General features: G+C 34.8%; 1 protein-coding gene and 1 long non-coding RNA gene across 5 annotated transcripts; one reads left to right on the top strand and one right to left on the bottom strand.

Moving 5' to 3' along the window:
- Positions 1-1120: 1120 nt before the first annotated feature.
- LOC6724734 (paired box protein Pax-6) lies at positions 1121-18181 on the bottom strand. 4 transcript variants are annotated; one of them, XR_005544485.2, is made up of 10 exons: positions 17412-18181; positions 15569-15749; positions 10110-10347; positions 8967-9143; positions 8445-8527; positions 3812-4066; positions 3606-3754; positions 2832-3034; positions 2570-2775; positions 1121-1880 (listed from the first exon to the last, which is right to left on the bottom strand). XR_005544485.2 is itself a non-coding variant. In XM_016180731.3 (9 exons), exons 1-9 carry the CDS (start codon positions 17660-17662, stop codon positions 2681-2683), a joined length of 1632 nt encoding a protein of 543 aa, XP_016037398.1. In that variant the 5' UTR covers positions 17663-18181; the 3' UTR covers positions 1121-2680. The 4 variants fall into 4 exon arrangements, 3 of the variants coding, with proteins under 3 accessions (XP_016037398.1, XP_016037397.1, XP_039152180.1); XM_016180731.3 differs by having other exon boundaries at positions 1121-2775; XM_016180730.3 differs by having other exon boundaries at positions 1121-2775; positions 8457-8527.
- Positions 18182-18322: 141 nt separating this feature from the next.
- LOC120285221 lies at positions 18323-20526 on the top strand. The gene is made up of 3 exons (XR_005544486.2): positions 18323-18561; positions 18864-18984; positions 19095-20526. It is a non-coding gene; the product is annotated as an uncharacterized LOC120285221 (long non-coding RNA).
- The last annotated feature ends 1081 nt before the right edge of the window (positions 20527-21607 follow it).

Raw genomic sequence — 21607 nt, 5'->3', positions numbered from 1 at the left:
TTTAAGGGAGGGCCAAAAATAAAGCTATTTCATTGAATTGCCTAATGGGCCAAAGTGCAGTGAAATAGTAATTGCGAAAGTACGGCAGAGTGCGCACGAGAAGCGAAGCGATAATATTAGGCGAGAACAAGCGATAAACCACTGCATGCATGTTGAAGTATAATCGCTCGAAAGATGTCAGAGTGAGAGCGAAGCGAGTTGCGAGCTCAAGCGATAAAACGAGAGTGCAGTTTGCAACCTGCTTAATTGATTCAACTCGCTCAGAGCGTGTTCTGTGCTTTAATTACAGCAGTATAGGGTGTTTAACAATATTTGGCCAATTCTTCGTCAAACGACTACTAATTTTATTTAAAATATAATCAAAAGTCGAATTAGATATCCGTGCATTTCTATTCGCTATTCATTTCTATTGCAGTTAAGGGGTTGGACGACAATTTTTTTTAACAGAAAGTTAATACTTGCGCTTGATGCAAAAAATTCCTCGACCGAATCCATCAAGTTAACACATTAATAACACACATTAATAACTAAAAGATAGCAATGTAGCTCGCTTCTCTCAAAGCTCTTACTCTGCCGTAAGCCTTATATTTTTAAAACGCCGGATTCGGAGAAGTCTTAACTAAGGACGATTCCAATCGCATTTCATTGTCTAATGCTCAATAAAACACAATAATTTAATTAAAGTCAGATAAAATTATTTAGGGGCCGAAATCGTGAACATATTCTATCATTTGATTTTTTCTATCGTATTTTACAAGATCACTCCTTGCTATTTATAAATCGACATCATCTAAACAGAGGGATCACAAAGTAATTATATACTAGGTCTACTAGATTCGATGAAAAGTATGTAACAGGTTGTTGTCACGTCCACATGACGCGCATATCTGACACGCCCGCATTTTTGAAAAATTTTTGGATATTTTTGAAAAATTTTATTAGTTTTGTATATATCTATTGATTGCCAAAAAACTTTTTGCCACGCCTTAAAGCCGACAAAACGTTCACACTAGCTGAGCAACGTGTATCTGATAGTCGGGGAACTCGACTATAGCATTCTATTTTGTTTTTTATTTAAGTTGCATTTTATTAAGTCCCTTTTAAGAACAACAGATACACCTGTATTCTGAAATGTTACATTAATTTATTCTAAATATAAATTTGAACCATACATTATAATTATACGACGTTTAATTATTATTGATATAAACCTGAAGGCTTGTTGGGGTTGGTGTTTATTTGGATGAGATGTTAGCTCATTTCCTTCATTGTAGTCAAGTTCGTTGCACTTCATTCAATCTTACGTTGTTATAAGTTTCTGTTTTACAAACGGTGTACACATGGAGTAATAACTAATAGCTTACATTTTTAAAAGAATCATGTACATATAACTTATAATTTTAATATATTCTAATAAAATATAGAATTTTTAAAACATATTGACCAGTATACGCGAAGTGTTTTTTATTTATTTTTATGAGGTTTACGCTTTTTTTATCAAATGAATAAATGGTTTTACTTTATTTCATACCGATCAAATTAGAAACACTTTAATCTTTTAATAGATACGTACAGTAGATAATGTTCTTGTACTTAAATTTCTCTATATAATTCAAATTAATAATTTCGTCAAAATGTTTATAAGACGTTTAATTAGCATCATTTTGTAATTTGTATTGAACCTTAAAAAATGTAATTTTTAATTCAAAATGTCCTATGGTTAGCACATTAGCACAAAACAATTTGGGGATTTAATCGTAGAGGAAAAGGGTATGAGAGATGTGTTAGATGTATAAAGTCACTTTGCTTTATATCATCCGTCTTCCACGCACTTCCCTATGTTTGGTAATAAGTATATAATAGTTGTGGAATACGGTCGGCTGGAAAAAGGACACACATCGTTAATGGTTTTTTCAAAAGTATGAATGAGCATTGATCATTGTTTACTTAAAGACGAATAATAAATAGTATTATTAAATGAATAAGTTAAATTTAATATATCAAAAAATGGTTCAAAATATAAATAAAATTGTGAAGGTTTAAAAAATTCCAAGCAACTGTAAAAGTCTAATATCCCGATTGCGTGCTTATCAACAGTGAAAAGGTCTGTAGAATTGTAGATTAAAATATTACTTTAGATAAAAAGTACTTTAACTTATCTTCGCAGAACAGGAATGTTTGAAACTTAAAAAAGGATGTGAAAGATGAGGAAAAATTGTTTACAAATCTTTAATTTTTATTCAAAAATAACATCAATTTTAATGTAGATTTAACATTTCATTTGACTTTTAAAATACATCTAGTGTGCAATTCACAAGTTTCAGACCGAAAAGGTTCAGCCTATTTAAATTACTTGAAAGTCCTGATGGTAGTTCAAGTTAGGACTACCAAAAAGCTCCGGCTTTCCTGAAATATGTGGTGTTAAGGACACTATAAGACCTTGGCCTATGACAACATCTACATCCTTCCCCGCCCCGACGGTCATGTTTAAATATCTGGATGAACAGCACATTGTCTGTGTCTTCAAACTAGGTGGGTTTTTTTTACTTTTTGTGGTGTGTATACTAACAATTGAATGCTCTTTTCGGTGATTGTGGCTTTTCTCAGCTGCTTGTGCGGCAATGATTGCAGCGGCAGTCGCCTTTGACAAATGATCTAATGGTGAGCCAAAGATTGACGATCACTGAAGACGTGGCCAGTAATTGCTTCCCGTTAGGTCAGATACATTTTGCGTTGAAATCTGGACAGGCACCGAAACGCCCGCAGAAATGACACCTAAGAAAATTAACGGTTGTTAATATTCACCTCTAACAATAGGATCACAACGTTACCTGTGTTTGATGATGGCATTGAAGAACTATTGGTATAAACACCATGCTGAGGAGGCTGTTGATGCGCCGCTGAGGGGTTGCAAGCTGTATTTCGATGGTGGGCTGACACATAGGGAGATCCTAGTGATAACGGATCGTGAAACATGTAAGGATAGGCATCGCGTTGTTGTAAGCATGACGGGGTCATTGATCCTAATGAGGAGCTGTCAACGTAAACGTAAGATTAAGATGAAACAATTACCTTGGTAAAGTTTTTAAAATATTTGAACTTTTTTTAAAATTTGTAGGGCTGTAGGCTGCTTTGTAAGTCGGACTTTGGTAGGCATAGACATAATCAAATCGTTACGCAAAAAAATCGTTTCGCAAAAAAAGTGCCAAGTAGACAAGTTTTATACCCTAGCAGTGGAAGTATTGAGACATTCTGTGTCTACCATAAACCATGTACATATCTAAACAGCAGAGTCGATATAGTTAAGTCCCGTATGTCCCTAATATAGCTGCCAAGGCAATAATATAAAAACATTAAAAAGGATCCTTCGTTGTTATAACCATTACTTGTAGAGTTAAAGTGTATACTAGATTCGTTGAAAAGTAAGTAACAGACAGAAAGAAGCGTTTCCGAGCATATAAAGTATATATATTCTTGATCAGGATCAAAAGCTGAGTCGATCTGGCGATGTTCGCAGATTCTAGAGACAAAGCAGAAGCGCAAGTTTGTTGACCCATGTTGCCACTCTTACTCGAACACCCATTTCAACGCTTTTAGAAACCTACTTGTAATTTTCAGCCATCGTTGCAATCGGTTGTGGGATAGATGAGTACATGGTGTTAAATCCAGAATTTAAGGGTAGCCGCGGTGCCGCTGGCTGAAGTGGTGGGCTTTCAGAGCTGGTGTGTGTAGTATTAGCTTCACCACCCAAAACCTATTTAAGAAGGTATAAGGAAAATTAAAAACATCATGATCACAAAAAATCTCTTACAGTTGGTCCATTTGAAGCCTCAGGAAGGCTATTACTAATTAATGCAGATGATGCTCGTTCCGCGACGTTGATTGCTGAGTTGACAATCCCTGGAGTCGAGTTGTTTGACGTTGCGACGGAGGAAGACGCAGTCGTTCCTGAAGGATTATTTGCCGTGCTGGGTCGACCACTGCCGTCCACGGTATCGGCCGATCTTCTCTGAGTTCGCATTTTTTCTTCTCGGCGCCATTTAGCTCGTCGGTTTGAAAACCAAACCTATTAAAAATATTTCACGATGAAGGTTATTGATTTTTATATGTAAACAAACTTCATATTTTTGATATTAAAAAAAAAATTTTAATAATATAATATATTTATATATAATTAACTATGTAAACTAAAAAAGAAAATAAATAATGTATGTAGCTACATATTTTTAGTTACTAGCCCGCCAACGAAATCCGCTGACTCGATTCCTACGTTTTTTTGTTTTAAGCGCTTATAATAAACAGCTTATTATCTTTACAAGCTTTTTAAAATGACTTCAAATTTAGTATGTATTTTCAAAGAAAGTCTTTTTATAGCCGTTACTATGTTCGTTAAATAGTATTTAACAGGTAAAAGGAAGCGATTCCGACCCTACAATATATATATCTATCTAAATCTTGATCAGGATCAACAGCGGAGTCAATCTGGCCCTGTACGTCCTCCTGTCCGTCGATATTAACGTCAAGATCTTGGAAACTATAAAGGATAATAAGTTAAACCTAGAGACATAGACGCAGCAAAAGTTTTTTTCCCAAATTTTGCACTTTGAAAAATGTTTTGATATTTTTTGTATTAGTCTAGAAGACTTTAGAAAAGCTATACACATTTTAACCACGCCGCTTCTTACGTAACAAAAGTGTCGAAAAATTTTGTTATTCGTATAGTAAAAGCATTTAATAGATTTGTTGAAATGTATGTAACAGGTAGGAGAAAAATGAAAAGTGTAATGTTTGTTCATTATTCTACATATATGGCTTGTAAATTTCTATCGATTTGCCCAAAAGCTTATTGCCACTATTTCACTATTGAAAAATGATGAGTTATTTTTTTATTATATAATTATTTTCCAGAAAATGTTGAAATTTCTCGTTCGCACTTTCACTGGCTGAGTAACTGTTATCTGAGAGTCGGAGAACTCGACTATAGCGTTCCCTCTTAAGAACGTATCACCCATCCAGGAAAAACGCTTGGCTCACGTTACGTTAGGTTGGCCAAAATGCTAAACTTAATTTCAATACATCGTTGATATGTATGATAACATAAAAACTAATTTTTTTCCTTTAAGTTTAATAACTAATCTTAATTTTATTCTTTTAGGCCAAGCCAAATTAAAGATTTGAAGAATATATTCATTCCGATTTTCCGCACGAAAGGTATCAAATTAATGCGAAAATTCCACGTGTGCTATGTCGGGATAAGTGACATTTTCAATTGACAGTGTTATGAAACGAGGAGATCCAATTTATTATCCTATATTTGTATACCCGTTACTCGTAGAGTAAAAAGGTACTCTAGACGCGTTGAAAAGTGTTACATAGAAACACAGAGAAAGCGTTTCCGACTATATAAAGTATATATATTCTTGATCAGGATCAATAGCCAAGTCGATCTGGCCCGATCTCAGGAACTATAAAAGCTAAAAGGTTGAGTTTAGGCATATTGATCAGAGACAAAGACGCGGCTCAAGTTTGTTGACCCATATTGCCACGCCCACTCTTACGCCCACAAGCCGCTTAAAACTGCCACGCCAACACTTTTAAAAAATGTTGTGATATTTTATCATTTTTTCATTAGTCTTGTAAATTTTGATCGATTTGCCAAACAAATTTTTACTACGACCACGATACGATATTTACATATTTTATTTGTATACCAAAAACACTGTGTACTTTGCCCTACAAAACGCGCAAAACACCACGCCCACACTTTTAAACAATTTTTTATTTTTTTCTGATCTTATTTGCCAATATCTATCGGTATGGCAGAAAATTATAGAATTTCCACTAGTTGAGTATCGGGTACCTGATAGTCTATCTATCTTGTTTCTTTGGTTTTAATTAATGAATTTGGTGTACCAATTATTTTGTTGTTATTTACTGTATTTTCGTAGGTAAACACGTACAGACTTGTGTGTCATTTCGTGCTCTTTATTATGTAGATTGTTAAGAGCTTAGCGAAAAATATCAGTTGGCTACTTTTACGTTTAAAAACTGTAAAAACATAAAACATAAATTTCATTAGTGGCACCCACAGCCACATGTATGTAGACTAAGGTAAGGAACGGTGATGCTGTTGGTATTGATTTTTATTATGACTGAAGTGGAAAGAGCATAACAAATGTTTTTTTAAAAAAAAAAAACACTTGCAGTCTAATGAACCTACATATTTCTTTGTCACGCAGTTTAGTTTAGGAGAAATCACCCTTTGCATGCGGTTTTACTTGTAACATAACAAGCGAAATAAAGTGAGCCGAAGCATTAAAGATGACAAAGGGGTGAAAACGTATTACAATACTTTTTGCTTTAATATATTTTCCCCATGACATTTATTACCCAGCGTTATTGTTGCAGTTCCCACTCCGGCTTCCGACCAAGCCCTTAAAGCTTGGTATATCCCGCTTCGCCCCCGTTATTACCACTCAATGCGAAAAATCACAAGAAGCTTCAAGTATTTTTACAGTCAAATTGTTTTTATTCACTTAAACAAATAATCAAGAGCGGAACGATAAATATTTCATCTCACTTTGACGACAAAACAACACAGCTTTAGGGGTGAAAAGCATTTGAGGGATGACTTCTAAACCGCCCATTCCGCTGCTTATACTTGACGCCTCGAGTTAAAATGTTTTACAATTATTTTGCAAGATTCAGTATAGTAAATTATTTAAGATTATATAAAACTTCGACACTCTTATGCATGTGTTGCAAAAATACCGATAAGTTGTGTATTAATGGATACGCATGATTTTTGATCTGGTTTTGAAATATATACATATATGCATGAACGCGGTCATTAGCCGACTCGATCTGGTCATGTCCGTCTGTATGTGTGTCGTTGCGTCTGTCCGTCCGTAAGAATGCGGTGATTTCGGGAGCCATAAAAGTTAGAAAGTTAAAATTAGGCTGCAGATTCTGATGACACCTAAAATGTCAAGGGGAAATACAATATCGAAAAATGTTTCGATTTTTGTTTATTTTATTATTTGTGTTGCCCATTCTAACTCCAGCAATCCGCCAAGCTGTTCTTCCTAATTACAATTTCAATTAATCTAATATAACCTTTATATTGGGTAGTAGACAGACCAACATGACCAGATCGACCAGATATTAAATAATTTATTGTAAATGTAAATGTATATATATACAGCATATTGTTGGAATCGCTGTCTTGTACCTGTTACATACTTTTCAATTAATCTAGTATACCCTTTCACACTACGATTAACGGATGTATCAAGAAAGGAAGCTTTAGCTTCGGCAAGCTGAGTTTATATAGCCTTAAAGAATATCTTTTCTATAATTTTCTATTTTTTAAGCAGATTTGTTATATAATGGGTCGGTATTTAGGGCGCTAAAGTGGACGTGGCAATTAGATAAAAATTTACACGTCCAATAAAATTATGAAAAAATATCCAACAATTTTTCAAAAATGTGGGCTTTGCTATTTTGGGCGGCTTAGGGTGTGGGCGTAGCAAATTTTTTTTTGGAAATCGATAGAAGCTTACAATACAAAAATGTGAAAAAATATTAACACATTTATCAAAAGTGTGGGCGTGGCAATGTTTTTTTGGTTTGCGGTCGTTTGAGTAGACGTGGCAACATGGGTCTAGACTTTGTATGGTGTATCTCAAACTTCTAGCTTTTATAGTTCCTGAGATCTCGACGTTACATCTTCTGCCTGTTACATTATTTTCAACTAATCTAGTATACCCCTTTACTCGGGTAACGGGTAATTACTGTGCTCCGGATTAGCGGCGAGAGTAATTTAGGGGTGATTGCATTTCTTACTTACGAGTCGTAAAATCTTTATATATTGAAAAAGTTTCTTTGCGCTAAACTGGGCGTAGCAATATTAAAACTTTCATATATTACAATTTGAATCGGCTTGCGCAATTCTAGTTATAAAACATAGAAAAAATGATAACGAAAAAAACGTGACAGCAAAATCCTCACTCGAAGTTAAAGCGGAGCTATCGATTTTGACGATTAAAATACTACATTGTTCATCAAAGCTAACATAAGCGCAAAAATAATTTTTGTGCCGAATATTTTACTTATAAAAATCATTGCTTTAATTAATGCGTGTGCATTCGAAGTTATTTTGAATTAATATATATAATATAAATATATTTAATATAAAATATATAAAATAAATGAAATACTTTTTTGTAGGTGACGCTTTTATAGTCCACACCATTAATGATCGAACAAATTATTTTAAATTTGCTAATTGCTAATAAAAACACTTTTGGGGAATTTCATAAACCATTTTTTTTGTTTAAACATATTGACATAATAATTACATAATTTACAAAAATATAAATAAATTGAGCTCTGCAAAAAAGGACTACAAACAGAATATAATTAAACAAAACTGAAAGACAAACCTGAATACGTGCCTCTGGCAAACCAATTTTATCAGCAAGCCTTTCTCGAGCAAAAACATCGGGATAATGTGTTCTTTCAAATTCTGTAATGCACGTCGATAAAAGTTCAGATATATATATTAGTGATTAATTCTAAAATAGACCTTATGGTATGTATTACTGTAAAACGAATATATTTTGACGTTATAAACAGCAAACATGCGAGCAATTAAAAAATGAAAATTAGGTTTAGTATTACGTAAGTTTGAGCATCAACTGATTTTGTATATATGGTTTGTATATGGTGTTTCTCTACGTCGCGGCAACAAAGAAAACGAAATCCGTTGTAATTGTTTTGTTTTTAATATTTGCTCGAAGTTCATTCACAGAATTCGACTATCTTTGAAAGTCGATACCGTTTTATTTTTATTCTTTACCTATTTATTTGTAAAACTAATAATATTAAAAAAAAAATTGTTATAATGAAGTGTTAAGTGGTGAGGAAAGGTAATAATACCTAAGTAAAGTACAACACTTTGTTACCTTTTTCGAGACTGTCAATTTGCTCATTAGAAAATGATGTCCGATTGCGCTGTAACTTCCTTTTTAGGCGCAACCGCATTTGAGAGTCTTCGTCCCCGGATGAATTATGTTCAGAGTTGCCATCTGATGTACTATCGTGAGAGTTTGTATGCGAAACTTCTATTGAAAATTGTAATTCTAAAACAAAAATGGAAAACAATATAATACATTTTTGTTTAAGATGTACTTCAAAAACAAGGAGAAACACCAGTGTCTTGACTGTCACAACCATACGTATCCGCTTATACGAACAGACGGATTTGACTACATTAACCAGGCTAGCGCCTTTGATAAAGAATATATTTAGTACTGTCAGACATTGCCTTTTACTACTGTTGACAACGAGTCATACAGAGTCGTAAAATATCATTATATATGAAAATGTTTGTGGGGGCAAAGCTGGGCGTAGAAACTAGAATCGGCTTGTGTAGTGGTATGAAATAGCTCGTACCTTTTACTGTACGAGTAAAAAGTATAAAAATCATAGTTTCCATATACTTGTTAAATCTATATTTACTGGAAAGGTATATGAGCATCGGCTTGCTAATGCTAGCTGCCTTTTTTGTTTAATATAGGACTAGAAAACGAAATGAATTTTAGAATAGTTGGTAGTAGTCAATGTATTTTCATTAATTTTACTAACAAACGTATTTCCTTTTCTGAAATGGTTTAATTTTCTTCGTCAAACAAACGACATTAAACGGTATTAAGGGGTCGGTTGATGCTTATTGGTAATGAAGACATATGCTAGCTCAATTTATTGATTGAATAAAACACAATTCAAAGTATCAGAAGCCGGAACAGAATTCAATGAAACTTAATAGCAAATAACAAATGACCAACAAATTAACTATATGTTTGCCCTGATGTTTGCTCATCTGTGACAAAATACTTGCAATTGTTTTCAACCCTCTTTAGAGTCGGAAACATTTTATTTAACACAGGGACCTTTCTTTCAATGGACAATATTCTGATCAAAGAAATTGGACAGAAGGAAATCTCTACAATTTTAATGCCTAATAGATTTACTTAATTGTTTGTTTTAATCATAGGAACAAATTTTGTACATTATTGTATATATTTGTATCCAATATTTCTACTTGCCTCTTTTTTGAACATCATCCCGATCGGCCTGCCCTGATAAATTTGCAGGAGATGTCACTACGGAAGCTGCTGGTGGTAGCGTCAAATGTGCCGTCGTTGTATTGCTTGGATACCATGCCCATCCGCCCGTTTGGCCATTAAACATGCGAAGCTTTTCATAAACGGATTCGTTTTGTTGTTGAGCTTGCTGCTCCTTTTGTGAAGCCAGGTTTCGTAAGACTCGATTAATAGATGAAACCTGCAAATAATCCCAGTATACTGCGTACAATAAAATACATGAACACAATATGTACATTTCCAATTGGGAAAACTATGTGTACTGAAACACATGCAAACCAACAAACACTAACTTCTTATTTACTGACGCTTGCGAATGCAAGGCCTAAAAAGGATGTGCTTACAAGTCTTCGAACGGCATTATGTACATAAATAGTACACATATACTGAGTATGATGACTCTAAGCCATTTTAAGTTACTGAAGACCAAAAGTATTTCCTACTTCTTTCATGCTTTCTAACCAAACTCGTCATGGGTGCGTAACTTTTTGAGCCAACCCCCATTCTTCATTTCTGCTTCTCGATTGGCTAACAAATATTTTAGCCAATCCGATTTTGAGAGCGAGAAAGATATATAAACAGAAATCTATTATACTTATTATTGTGATAGCTCGGTTGTCGATTCTAGACCCCACACTGCGCATTATTCAGAGTATTCTTCGTAAAGCAATAGGCTATACTACATTCGCTGTAATATGTAACAGGTAGGAGGAAGCGTTAATCGTAGAGCAAACGGGTATACATATCAACGAATCTGAAGAGTATGTAACTGCTACAACAAAGTGCTTGTATTTTCGATAAGGATCACTAAAAGCGTTGATCGTGAAATGATCGTCTTTATGTCGGTATAAGCAATGTGATCTCGGGAACTACAAACAAATGCTAACAATTTGATATACATGCAGGTTCTGGTAAATCTAACGCCTACAAACGGCCCGAAGTTGTTAAATATTGATATACCAACAATAATTAAAAAAATATTCTGAACACTTCGACTAGTAACGTATGCGGTTAAAAACTTCGACTAAAGAGTTTTTCTTGCTTGTTAATGATATTCTTTTATAAATGATAACACACGTGTAAGCCCATTAAATTTAATATAAATTTTGTACCCTTTGCTCGAAGAATAAGACGTTAATAAGAGATAATAAATAAGAATACATTGTCATTTCACTTACAAAAATCAATCTTTTTAGAGCATAAAAATTAGTGCTTTTGTAATAGCTAAAAATAGCAAAATAATCTTAAACAAAACAAGAGAGAATACTATAGTAGACTTCTCCGACTATCAGATACCCGTTACTCAGCTAGTGGAAATGCGAACGCAAAATTTCATAATTTTTCTGGTATATTGGTGAATAAAATGAAAAAAAATTTAAAAACTTGTTCAAAAGTGTGGACGTGGCAGTTTTGCTCGGTTTGTGGGCGTTAGAGTGGGCGTGGAAAAAAGTTGTTTGGCAAATCGACAAAACTTATTAAGACTAATAAAAACATAAGAAAATATCAAAACACTTTTAAAAAGTGTGGGCGTGGCAGTTTTGGGCGGTTTGTTTTTGGCAAATCGACTGAAATTTACAAAACTAATAAAAATATGAAAAAATATTAAAACCTCTTACAAAAGTGTGGGCGTGTCAGTGCTCGGCGGTTTGTGGGCGTTAGGATAGGCACTTATGTCTCTACAGTCTGTATGCTTTATCGCAACCTTCTATCTTTTATAGTTCCTAAGATCTCGACGTTCATACGGACGAACAGACAGACAGGTCACATGACTCGGCTATTGATCCTGATCAAGAATATATATACTTTATATGGTTGGAAACGATTCCTTCTACCTGGTACATATTTTTCAACTAATCTAGTATACCCTTAAACTGTACGAGTAACGGGTTTATATATTTTGCTATTTTCCGACTAATAAAAGAAGCAATTTCGGCCATTTTGAGTATATTCTAACAAACAAGTCTCTCAAACTAGTCAGCAAACTGCATGAAACCAAACTAGCAACCTTCTTGGTAGGTGACTTATGGTACATGTAATAAAGCCAAGGCACTTCTTCTTAACGTTCCCTCGCGATATATTTAATTCTAAAGTTTACATGTTTTTAAAGGCAAGCTTTAAACAGATTTTGTGAATACGTGAACAACGTCATTAGGAGACATGAAATATGCCACTTTCACAGTCGACTAAAGTGCTGGCACGTGCTTGGGCCGTAAGCCAAACGTTGTTCTTTATTTAACAGAAGTACATAGACGTTGGAATGAGATATAGTCATAATGAATTACTCGCCCATTACATTTGTGAACAAAACATCAAAGGACATGAAATAAACTGAACCAGAAGTATAATCGGGAAATAAGGGGACGAACTTCTTTAGAAAAAACGATTAAAGGGTATACAAAAAACTATAGAGAATGACATAGTTGGGTTTCCCCACCCGTTACTCAGCTAGTGTGAATGCAAACTCGAAATATTTTTGGGATATCGATAGATATTGGGAAATATAATGAGAAAAAATTTTAAAATAGTTCCAAAGTGTGGGCTTGACCGCTTCGGCGCCTTTAGGGCGTTAGAGTGGGCGTTGCCAATTTTTTTTTTTCAAATCGATAGAAATTTACAAAACTAAAAAAATTATGAAAAAATTTTGAAAATTGTTTCAAAAGTTTGGGCGTGGCAGTTTTGTGCGGCTTGTGGGCGTTAGAGTGGGAGTGGCAACATGGGTCAGAAAACTTGCGCTGCGTCTTTGTCTCTCGGATGCTGAATCTGAACCTTCTAGCTTTTATAGTTCCTGAGATCTCTACGTTCGTACAGACAGATGGACATGACCAGATCTATTCGGCTATTGATTCTGAACAAGAATATATATATATATAAATACTTTATTTAGTCGGAAACGCTTTCTTCTGCCTGTTACATACTTTTCAAGGAATCTAGTATACTCTATGAGTAACGGGTATAGCAAGAGATACCGATAATCTCGTTAATCAGCTTCCGGGATATTGATAGATATTGGGGAATAAAGTGAGAAAAAAGTTAAAAATTGGTCATGAGTGTGGGTGTGACCGTTTTTGGGCTTTTGTTAGGTGTACGGATGGGCGTGGACAAAGTATTTTTGGTATACCGATAAAAATGGGCAAGACAAACAATATAACGATGAAAAATCAAAACCTTGTGTGGGCGTGGCAGCTTTGGGCGGTTTGTAGGCGTTAGAGCGGGCATGACATACAAATTTCAGCATACCGATAGAAATTGGAAAGATAATTAATGAATATATAATATCAAATAAAATATAATGTAATATAGACAAATAATTATATATTTTTTTATAATTAATCCATCGACTTGTAAAAAAATGTTTGCCACGCCCACTATAACGCCCTAAAACCGACCAAAACTTCCACGCCGACATTTTTGAAAAATTGTTGGATATTTTTTCATAATATTGTTAGTCGCGTAAATTTCTATCGATTTGCCAAATAAACTTTTTGCTTAGCCCACTCTAACGCCCTAAAGCCTCCAAGCCGGTCACGCCCACACTTTGGAACAACTTTTAAATTTTTTTCATGGTTTTCATATATATATATATATATGTATGTAAATGTATATAGATATCCCAGAAAAATGATAAAATTTCGGGTTCACATTCACAGTAGCGGAGTAACGGGTATCTGATAGTCGAGGAACTCGACTACAGCATTCTCTCTTGTTTTTTTTTTTACTAAAATGGAATACATAGCATTAATATAAAACATTACTTATGTGTACTTGCTTAGCGGTTGCATAAGTCCGGATTTAAAAACGCTACAAACTATCAAGCCACAAAACCTAATCCCCTAGGTAAAGTATATTCGCTATCCTGAAGGATTTGGCGAAAAAGATAAAAATTTTCCCGTTCAGGTAAAGACTTGTTTTTATACGGATTAATATAACTAGAGCATACTATCGAGAGACCCATAAAACCCAGAAAATGACATGAGAGTGCCGAAAATATCTTTTTCATAATCTATTTTAAAAAGAATGGATTGGTTTTGTCCCAAAATTATTTAATCCTTGTGAGCCCTTGCTTATAGCCTTTGAATCTATTATAGAGATCTTAAATTGGTATTTCGCTTGTGGTACCCTTTCTCAAACGCAAAAATCTCAAAACGTTGATGAAAATAGATATTTTAAAAATTTAGCTCATTAATAGTGCTGTAAACTTTGTAACTAGTATGGTTTCCGAGATTTCGACATTTATACAGAGGAATGGACAGGTAGACATGATTAGATCGACCCAGTGTTACAAGCGGGCGCACAGAAGGGCATAGTCAGATCGACTCAGCTGGTGATTCTAATTTAAAACGAAAGAGAAAATTTTTTAAATTTGTACAAGTGTTGGCGTGACTGTCTCGAGATAAAAATTGTGCAGCCAAATAATACAATTAAAATATATTAAATTTTTTTTTATGTGGGCCTGACAGTTTTTGTGGCTTATAAGCTTGGCAACATCGGTAAACAAACTTACGCTGCGTTTCGTCTCTGGAATTTGCATGCCTTATCTTAACTTTTCTTAGCGTTTCATACGGTCACACGGACGCACAGACGGGCAAGGCCAGATCCACTCGGGTATTGATTCTGATCCTGGCCGGAAACGCTCTCTTCTACCAGTTACATGGCTTTTCGACGAATCTACGAATCTTTTGCTCTACGAGTAGCGGGTAAATTTTGTGTACATATACCATATAGGTTTAATTCTACCAGTTGCATAATGTTTACCCGATTTCAAAATTCATTTGGTGTATCGATCGAAATTGCAATGACAAATAATAAAAAATATTGAAAAAAATTTCAAAAAAAGTGCGTCACTGTTTCGGGTGCTGTGTGCACGTTAGAGTAGTCGTGGACAAACATTTTTCTTATGTAATGACCAATTTCCGCTTTACTGAATCTGCATGCTTAATATCTCCGCTTTTTTACTTCCCGAGATCACAGCGTTTGTATGGACTGTTTAGAAATACATTTATATTTTATAGAGTCGGGAACGCTCTCTTCTACCTGTGAAGTTATTTTCACGGAATCCAGTAAACAATTTTACTCCACGAGTGACTGTATCATTAATCACTTTGGATGTCAATCCACGTATTGACGCATAGTTTAAAGAGAGTGGAAATAACTATAAATAGCTGATGGTTTATAAGGCTGTATTAGAAAATTCTTTTGAAACAAACTTCCAGCTTTAAACATTTTAAATTTTTCACTTAAAACAGAAAAACAGGCAGGTACGGACAGGGCTAGATCCACTGGTCCTAGATTCTGATCATGAATATACATATATATTTTATAGGATCGGAAACGCTTAAAATGGTTAGGTAGATCTTTTATTAATACGTGCAGAAATATTATTAGGTGCGCAAAATATAACTCACACTTGGAATGTTATCACTATTGCAAACTTGTTCCGATAGCAGTCGATCTCGTATTTCCCACGCAAATATGCTGGGACATTCCCGTTTGTAATCTGCAATTTTTTGTACGACCGGGGTTGTAGCTACTCGTGGTTTTGAACCACCTATAGCTCGAGGTTTTATCGATCCTGTTTCATAATATCTAAAAAAAGAAACATTTATACATTTTATCCGAGTAGTCATAAAAGTAGATAATACATTGAATATACAATCATTTAAGATTTGTCTGCATATTTTCATATTTTATAAAGAGCAGCGAATTTAAAACTATCTTCTTTTTAAGATATGACTTTTATTTTTTTGTATTATAATCAAATAAATAGTTACTCATTCAATAATCAGAGTCACACAATGAGATATTGAGATGCGGGACTTAATTCAAATTTTCATATTAACAAAATCATTGATTGTCTAACTCTTATGTATTTATAATGGCACTACTCATATCTGATTAGTCTGATTAGTTTTAAGAAAAAATTAGTAGCAATAAGGACACGTTTAAGGTGTAAGTCAACCAAGAAATTTCTCAATATGGAAACTTTGTATTTGGTACTATACTCGAAAGCGTTAAATATTCTCAGAAAGATATAGACTTAAAGTAAAGTAAAAGAGGGATGTCTAGTATTGATTGAAAAATCAAAAACCAAAATGTTGGATGAACACAAAAAAACAATTCGGAGTGGTGGCAAACAAAGAAAGTCTTCAAATTGTCAGGCCTTACTGAAGACACATCATAAGATGCAGTACAGATTCTTTTTACAAGCTGCAGCTTGCGCGGCGGTTTATTAGTGGTGACAATGTTAAACGCCGTCGAAGAGTTTAGCGGCGAGATAATATTAATAATATTTTTAGTTGATAAGGCCCCGACGCTATATGTGTGTAGGCTGGACATACCAAGTACACATTGAAATAGTCAAATACAGCCGGTATATATATGCTTTTTGTGCTTTTCTGGTAATGGAAACTTAAATAAATAGTGTGCGAATGGCATATGGGATTGAATATAGAAACATAGAAATGACAACAATAACGCCGCAAAGAGGTTTTTCCAACAAGCATATTTAGCTATTCGCCAAACAGAAGCTAAGCAAGCAAGTTCTCTTTTAACATACGATTCAACGCAATCTTACGGTTGTTAGTAGATACGAAATAGACTCGGAGCATTTGGATCTTATGCATATAGAAACCACTGAAACGTAAGTTAAGCCATAAACTTACCAAAAACCAGAGCGAATGCTATAGTCGAGTTCCCCGACTATCCGACTACCAGATCTCCGTCACACGGCTAGTGGAAATACGAACGCGAAATTTCTATTTTATTCTGGGATATCGATTGATCCGATTTGGGCGTTTTGTAGGTGTAAGAGGGGAGTGGCCAAAATGTTTTGATATACCGATAGAAATTGGCAAGACAAAAAAAGGTGTTGGCAATATGGGTCAACAAACTTGCGCTGCGTCTTTGCCTCTAGAATCAGTATGCCTAATCTCAACCTTCTAGCTTTTATAGTTCTTGAGATCGACACATTCATACGGACAGACGGAATATATATACTTTATAAGGTCGGAAATTACTTATACATACTTTTCAACGAATCTAATATACCCTTTGACTCTATGAGTAACGGGTATAATAATCAATTCTTTCATATTTTCAAAATTTTATATCAGTCCCTGGTTTTAACGCCGTGCTTTTATAATAAAGTCCAAAGTCAGAATTCTTAGCTGAGTAATTTTTTTGTTGGAAGCTAGTTTCGTAGTTCCTGTTTAGTTAAGAAAATGTCATTATGCATTCGAAATGCCTCACCTGCCCAAAATTTTGCTTACGCAACCGTTGGACACTTGGAGTATTCTTGAAATATCACAAGGACGTGCGCCGGAGTGAGCCAATTCGACAATTTTTTGACGCGTTGAATCGGGCAGTGGCCGGCCATTAACATATACTCCGCCCAGCTGATTTATTCCGCTATGGCCCGCAGTGGAGCACCCAAATAGAGTACTTTGCCCGACCGACGAGTGGGGATGCCCATGCATTATGTGTTCAGTTGTTAGCATCATAATTAATTATTTTTAATGCGGCGTTGGAGACTTCGGTGAAAATGTGCGTATGTTTATTATTGGAAGTGAGAAATTAGGAGTACTCCCTTTTTCATTGTTGTTAGAAGGGGGGTTTCGTTGCCAACTTTGTACATCCTATACATAATCTTCTTCACCTGGTAATCAAACTCCAGACTATCACTTCAGACTGTTTAACATTTATCACTTTTTACTTGCCAGGATATGAACTTTCACTTTATGAGTTTTGTTTTGGGTATGCACGATTGAAAGCGTTGGAGTGTTTTAACAGTGTATCATAAATGATTTATGAAAATGGTCCCGATATTTTCCGTCGAAAGTACGGGTCCGCAGCCCGGCGGCAGCGCCACGGATGGCGACCTAGTTTATTAATCTGGGAATAATTTGCATTCGAAATGATCGAATAGTGACGTAGATATCGGTTTAAGCTTGAACAAAAATTTCTTTTGCTAACTGGTTTCAGTGACGAGGTGCGCACTTAGCCAAGCGAAACGTTAATGAGCTCTCATGCGAAAAAACACTGGCAAGAGCAACGGCTAACACATCGGCCAGCCATTTTGGCGGCGTTGCTCTAGTTGTCCCTTTTCATTTACAGTCAGCGATAGCTAACAACGTTGCTGTTTTCCGTGCCGAGAAAAGAGATAGCTATAGAGACATGAGGAAGAGAGGCACTACAACAAAATGCAACGTGCGCACATCTGGCAAATAAGAGTTGAGTAGGAGAGAGACGGCTATGGAAGAAAGAAAAGTGTACCCTATCCCCTTGAAAGTCTTTTTGAAGTTTTGGTTGGTTGTTTAAAATATCGTGGGCAACTTTAACATTATGGATTCAGCGATAATAACGGTGGAAAATAAAACTGAATTTATATAAACATAGATTGGTATGTATATGTATAAGTCTTATTCATCTTTGCATGCATATGTTTGGTTGTGATGATATTTTATCATGTATAATGCACTCAATCCTTAACATATTTGATTATACAACCATGTATCCAAAAGTTTAAGAATCTGACCATTCTGAATAACTTACAATCTAATCGTTTGCCATACTTTTATTTTAAAAAAGTATGGAACGAACTGATGACTAGTTATTTATTGTCCTGCTTAAAAAAAATAAATTCACATATAAAAAACTATGAGTGCATTTTAATAGTTTTAATTTTAATTTAATATTTAACAGCAATATAACCATATTCGGGAAGGTCAAACACCATCCGGAGTTCAAAAAGCCTTGCCTTTCCTGTTACGGGGTCGGCATGACTTGGGCTTGAGATAAAGTTTGAATTGTTAACTTTAAAGAGGTAAATTTTTTGTATTAAATTTACTAAATATTATATATGTACAACATTCATAAATTGTCTATTTTGCTAATTCTGCTTGTATTTACATTTGCGATATCTATTATTTACAGAAATTAAACCCCCAACTAACAGCGTTCGAAACCTAAACCACCCCAAAAAGCCACCACTGAGCTTACTTGCTCTCAACATCCTGTCCGACACGTTTTTTGGATTTTTGAAGTCACACGCATCAACGAATCTATTTCCCCTTCCACCACATTTCCCATTATTTTAGTGCCGGCATCCAGTGTGCTGGGCTTCTTCAAAGGGGCATATTCTTGAATCGCCTTTTTGTCATTCCTATTGCGTGTGCCAAAAATTTCATGGCGCATTGTAAAGGTGACGAATCTGATTTTCCTGGAATGTGTGAAAATACCATACTTTATATTATTTAGCGTAGTGTCTGGGACGCAACAAATCCAAATACTAGTAGAGTTTCTATCGATATGCTAAAAAACAATTTGGCTACGCCTACTATGGGCTTTACCCCCAAAAAGGCAAAAACTCTAAAACCCAAGCTTTTGTAAATTTGTTCGATGTTTCTTTATTTCAATATTTTTATGCCAAATTCTATCAATGTGAAAAATAGAATTTTGAACTTTCTTGATCACACTACCACGAGCTGAGTAACTGGTATCTAAGAGAGTAGACTTTAGCTTTCTCTTTTGTTTTTCCCGATACTCGTAGAGTAAAGGGGTACACTAGATTCCTTGAAAAGTATGTAACAGGCAGAAGAAGGCGTTTCCGACCATATAAAGTATATATATTCCGTCCGTCTTTATGAACGTCGAAATCTCAGGAACTATAAAAGCTAAAAGTTTGAGTTTCGGCATATAAATTAGAGACATAGACGCGGCCCATGTTTGTTGACCCATGTTGTCACGCCCACTAACTTCCATAAACCGCCCAAAGCTGGCACGCCCACACTTTTGAAAAATGTTTTGATATTTTATCATATTTTTATTAGTTTTGTAAATTTCTATCGGTTTGCCCTAAAACCGCCCAGAGCTGCCACGCCCAAACTTTCGAAAACTGTTTCGATTTTTCTTCGTTTTATTGTTTATCTTGCCAATTTTCTACCAAAAACAATTTGATAGTGTTGAACATACATACTTGTATACGTCGAGACATATAAACTGAAGAGATTTGCAGTTTTTATTACTATTGTTTATATTGTTTTTGTTACTATTTTTCCACGCTCATTACGCTAAAATAAATGTATAAAAATAATTAATAATCATATATAAATAAACTTATACGAAATAAAAACGGTCGCTAGGTGAATACCAAGCTTGGCTTTCTGCAAATCTCTTAAGGAGAGTTGGCGTAATTTAGCTAGGTAACAGGTATGAGATAGCCGGGAAAAATTATGTTTCATCTCGGTATTTTCACCTTTTCTTTCATTTTATCAAGTTTCTTTTTTTGACTTGCGATACACGACTATCAGATACCAGTTCATCATTTTTCTGGGATATCGATAGATATTGGGGAATAAAATGAGAAAAAAAATAAAAATAAAAAGAAAAAATTTACAAGACTAATAAAAATATCAACACATTTTTAAAAAGTGTGGGCGTGGCAGTTTTGCCACGGTGTGTGGGCGTTAGAGTGGGCGTGGCAACATGGGTAAACAAACTTGCGCTGCGTCTGTGACAAGAGAGTATTTGATCACCTCAGCTAGTGGTAGCGCAACATAGATATTTAAACTTTTAATTGGCAAATGTATTAAAAATGGGAAGGTAAATAATAAAATGAAATATAAGTAAAACCCTTTTTAAGTGCGTGAGTAACAGCTTTGCGCGGTTTGGAGCGTTACAGTTGGCGTGGCAACCTTCTAAACCAAACTTGCACAGCGTAATCGTTTCCATAATATTCATGCATAATCTCATACTTTATAGCTTTTATAGTCTAAACATTATAGTTCTCCTGCTGAAAGTTGCTCTAAAATAAAAACCTCTAAAAATCATTTCTGCACGTCGTTGCCTGAGGACAAAATTTATAATATATTTGTTAAAATAGGTGCGCCTTTTATGCCATTATTATATTTCTATAAGTTTGCAGTATATAAATACAGTAACAACGCCATAAAAAAGGCCGAAATATGAATAATAACAAAATTTAATATTCATAACTAGGGAGGTACATATCTAGGTATTTCAATCGCAGTGTAAGTTTCTCCCGTGAAACACTCGGTCGAAGTAAGTTGCCTGTACCGAATCACACTGGATATACACGTTGGTCACTGCTTTACAATCTTGATGCTTTAATTGTAAACGCTTTAATTTCAAAAAATTAACAATTGTTGTTTATATTTGTGACAAGTGGCGCAGTTGTGAAGACTACATAAAAGGAACAAGTGTTATAACTCCCATGTATAATTTTATGAGCATTAAATATGTATGAACAACAATAGAGTTAAAGTTCAGGGTTGCCAGCACAGCATTGAAAAAACAAAATTCCTAACTGATTTCATTATTGCGACAACTTAAAACCATAATAACTTACTTTTAAAAATAGCAGTGCGTTAAGAAAATGTAGTACTTGGTACATACATATGCCCACACTTTGTCGGGAAATCGAGATT

The sequence above is a fragment of the Drosophila simulans genome, chromosome 4 (genome assembly GCF_016746395.2).
Source record: "Drosophila simulans strain w501 chromosome 4, Prin_Dsim_3.1, whole genome shotgun sequence".
Classification (NCBI taxonomy): domain Eukaryota; kingdom Metazoa; phylum Arthropoda; class Insecta; order Diptera; family Drosophilidae; genus Drosophila; species Drosophila simulans.
The sequence above is the reverse complement of the archived record's forward strand: the minus strand, read 5'-3'. Positions and strand labels throughout refer to the sequence as shown.

What these genes read in the sequence shown, in the direction of transcription:
- LOC6724734 (XM_016180731.3), bottom strand. Translation starts at nt 17,662, where the DNA reads ATGATGCTAACAACTGAACACATAATGCATGGGCATCCCCACTCGTCG. An exon ending in GTAAGCAAAATTTTGGGCAG is followed by an intron (nt 15,750 to 17,411) that starts GTGAGGCATTTC and finishes TTCTTTTTTTAG; the next exon opens with ATATTATGAAACAGGATCGA. An exon ending in TGCCAGAGGCACGTATTCAG is followed by an intron (nt 4,067 to 8,444) that starts GTTTGTCTTTCA and finishes TATTTTTAATAG; the next exon opens with GTTTGGTTTTCAAACCGACG.